Below are 2,012 nucleotides of genomic sequence, written 5' to 3' on the forward strand. Positions count from 1 at the left end.
AGAGGACTGGTCTCACCCTAGCGTGTTCCAGCAATGGCTCGACCATCAGCCCCAACCGCTGGTCCAGTCCACCTCCGACGACTGCCTTCGGCTGAAAGGACGCAACTCCCAGCGAACGTGCTTCCAACGTCTTCAGCACACCAGGCAGTACTGCTCCGCACGGCAGCAGGCTGAGAAAGCTGAGGGCGAGGCGTTCAGCGAGGATGACGGTGTGCGGGGTGGGTCCATCAATGAGAGCGTGGTGGACGTGTTCAGTTACCAGCAGGGGGAGGAAGCGGTTATGTACTGCAGCGTGCACAAGGTGGCCTCCACCTTCTGGATCGGTCTCTTCCGCTTCCTGCACAACGATACCAGTGGTGGAGGAGAGTCGGTGTCCAGCCCTGAAATGCTCAGCAAGTACAGGGTGCACCTGACTCCGTTCAAACAGGCCAGGCCTTTCGCCCTGGCTTACATCACTCACAAACTCCGGCCCGGGAAACAGCAGTTCAGGTTCATGTTCACCAGGAACCCGTACCACCGCCTCTGGGCCGTGTACATCGACAAGTTTGTGCTTCCCGATTTCTTCTTCTGGACCCATCACGCCCCGAGGATCCAAGATATGGTTCTGGAAAATTCGGACGACGTCGGGAAAACCCGAAAGCCTTCCGCCACTTGTTTTGACGTGAGTTTTGAAAACTTCGTGGAGTACACAGTCCAGGAGGAGTCGTCCTCTTTCGCTCACTCTGACGACCACATGCTGCCTGTGTCGAGAGTGTGCAACCCATGTGCCTTCCAGCCCCACTTCATAGGTCACCTGGAGAACATGACTGAGGACAGTCAGGCAGTGCTGAACAGACTGAACCTCAGCCACGTCGTTCACAACACAGACTTCCAAGCCAGGGCTATGGGACATATGCGGACCATCATAGACTTTGTGCACGACACTATAGACCACCGAGAAGGTCTACGCCACTGCGTGTCCAACGAAGACCTGCAGGCCAGACTGCTCCGCGCGTTCATCCTGAGCGGTTACCTGCCTCCCGACGTGGCTCATAGAAGGTGGCCCTCTGTGAACAGCTCGCCCACCCAGCTGTTCAACATGATCAGGGAGCTTTTCCTGGATTCTAACAGAAGAGAGATGGAGGTGGAAGCTGAGAGGAACACGCTGATGGTCAACGCTTACCAGTCTCTGCCGTGGGAGCTGCTGCACCGAGTGAGAGACTATTACAAAATGGACTTTGACATGTTTGGTTATGACCCGGAACCGGAAGAACTGTTCGCGCAGCGAGCAGAGAGAGAACGGAAAGCAATGTTGTGAATGACTGGTGTTCCGTGTCGACAAAAAAAAACAACAACAAAAAAACAACAACCCCCCCAAAAAAAACACTAAATACGTTTTACAGGACAATCTATTTACTTCGCATGGCAAAAAAATGGACACCGGAACTTGAAAAAAAAATCCAAGTAAAACATATTTACTTCTGCCGAGTGCTTGTAGCAGATATAACAGTTCCCTTCGTTCCCTTGTTTGTTTCGTCAAACTCAGCATGGATGTTGTTTTTTTGTTTTGTTTTTATCTCTGTAACACATGTGCATGGTTTGCATTGAGCTTCATCCCTGACTTAGAACTATGTAGGCAGTCATACCTTGCCTTGACCTGTTTTACTTAAGTGATTTATTGTGGGTGCACGCACAGACACACGCTCACCAGCGAACACACACACAAGCAGACACACACGCACGCACGCGTGCACACACACACACACACACACACACACGCACACACGCACGCACGCACAAACACACGCACACATACACACACTTCTGATTATTATTATCATTATTGAACTGTTACTGTTAAATGTTATGTTAGGTATGCAGTTTTTGGTGGATTTCTACCTTTCTACCTTTTCTGTTTTCCTCTTCCATCCCCCCCCCCCTCCGCCCCCCATCCCCTCTTTTTTTATAACTTAAAAAAAAAAATCGTCTAATATCACTGATAGTGAAAAGACGCTAAACTAAAGAACGAACAC

General features: G+C 50.6%; 1 protein-coding gene across 1 annotated transcript in view; it reads left to right on the forward strand.

The window, feature by feature from the left end:
- LOC143292316 (uncharacterized) overlaps nucleotides 1-1,702 on the forward strand; it is an 11,333-nt gene extending 9,631 nt beyond the window's left edge. The window contains exon 3 of the mRNA XM_076602504.1: nucleotides 1-1,702. This exon is cut by the window's left edge and continues 29 nt beyond it. Coding sequence (XP_076458619.1) covers nucleotides 1-1,297 — 1,297 coding nt within the window. The 3' untranslated portion in view covers nucleotides 1,298-1,702.
- Nucleotides 1,703-2,012: the final 310 nt, after the last annotated feature.

Source organism: Babylonia areolata, chromosome 18, assembly GCF_041734735.1.
Source record: "Babylonia areolata isolate BAREFJ2019XMU chromosome 18, ASM4173473v1, whole genome shotgun sequence".
Lineage (NCBI taxonomy): Eukaryota > Metazoa > Mollusca > Gastropoda > Neogastropoda > Buccinidae > Babylonia > Babylonia areolata.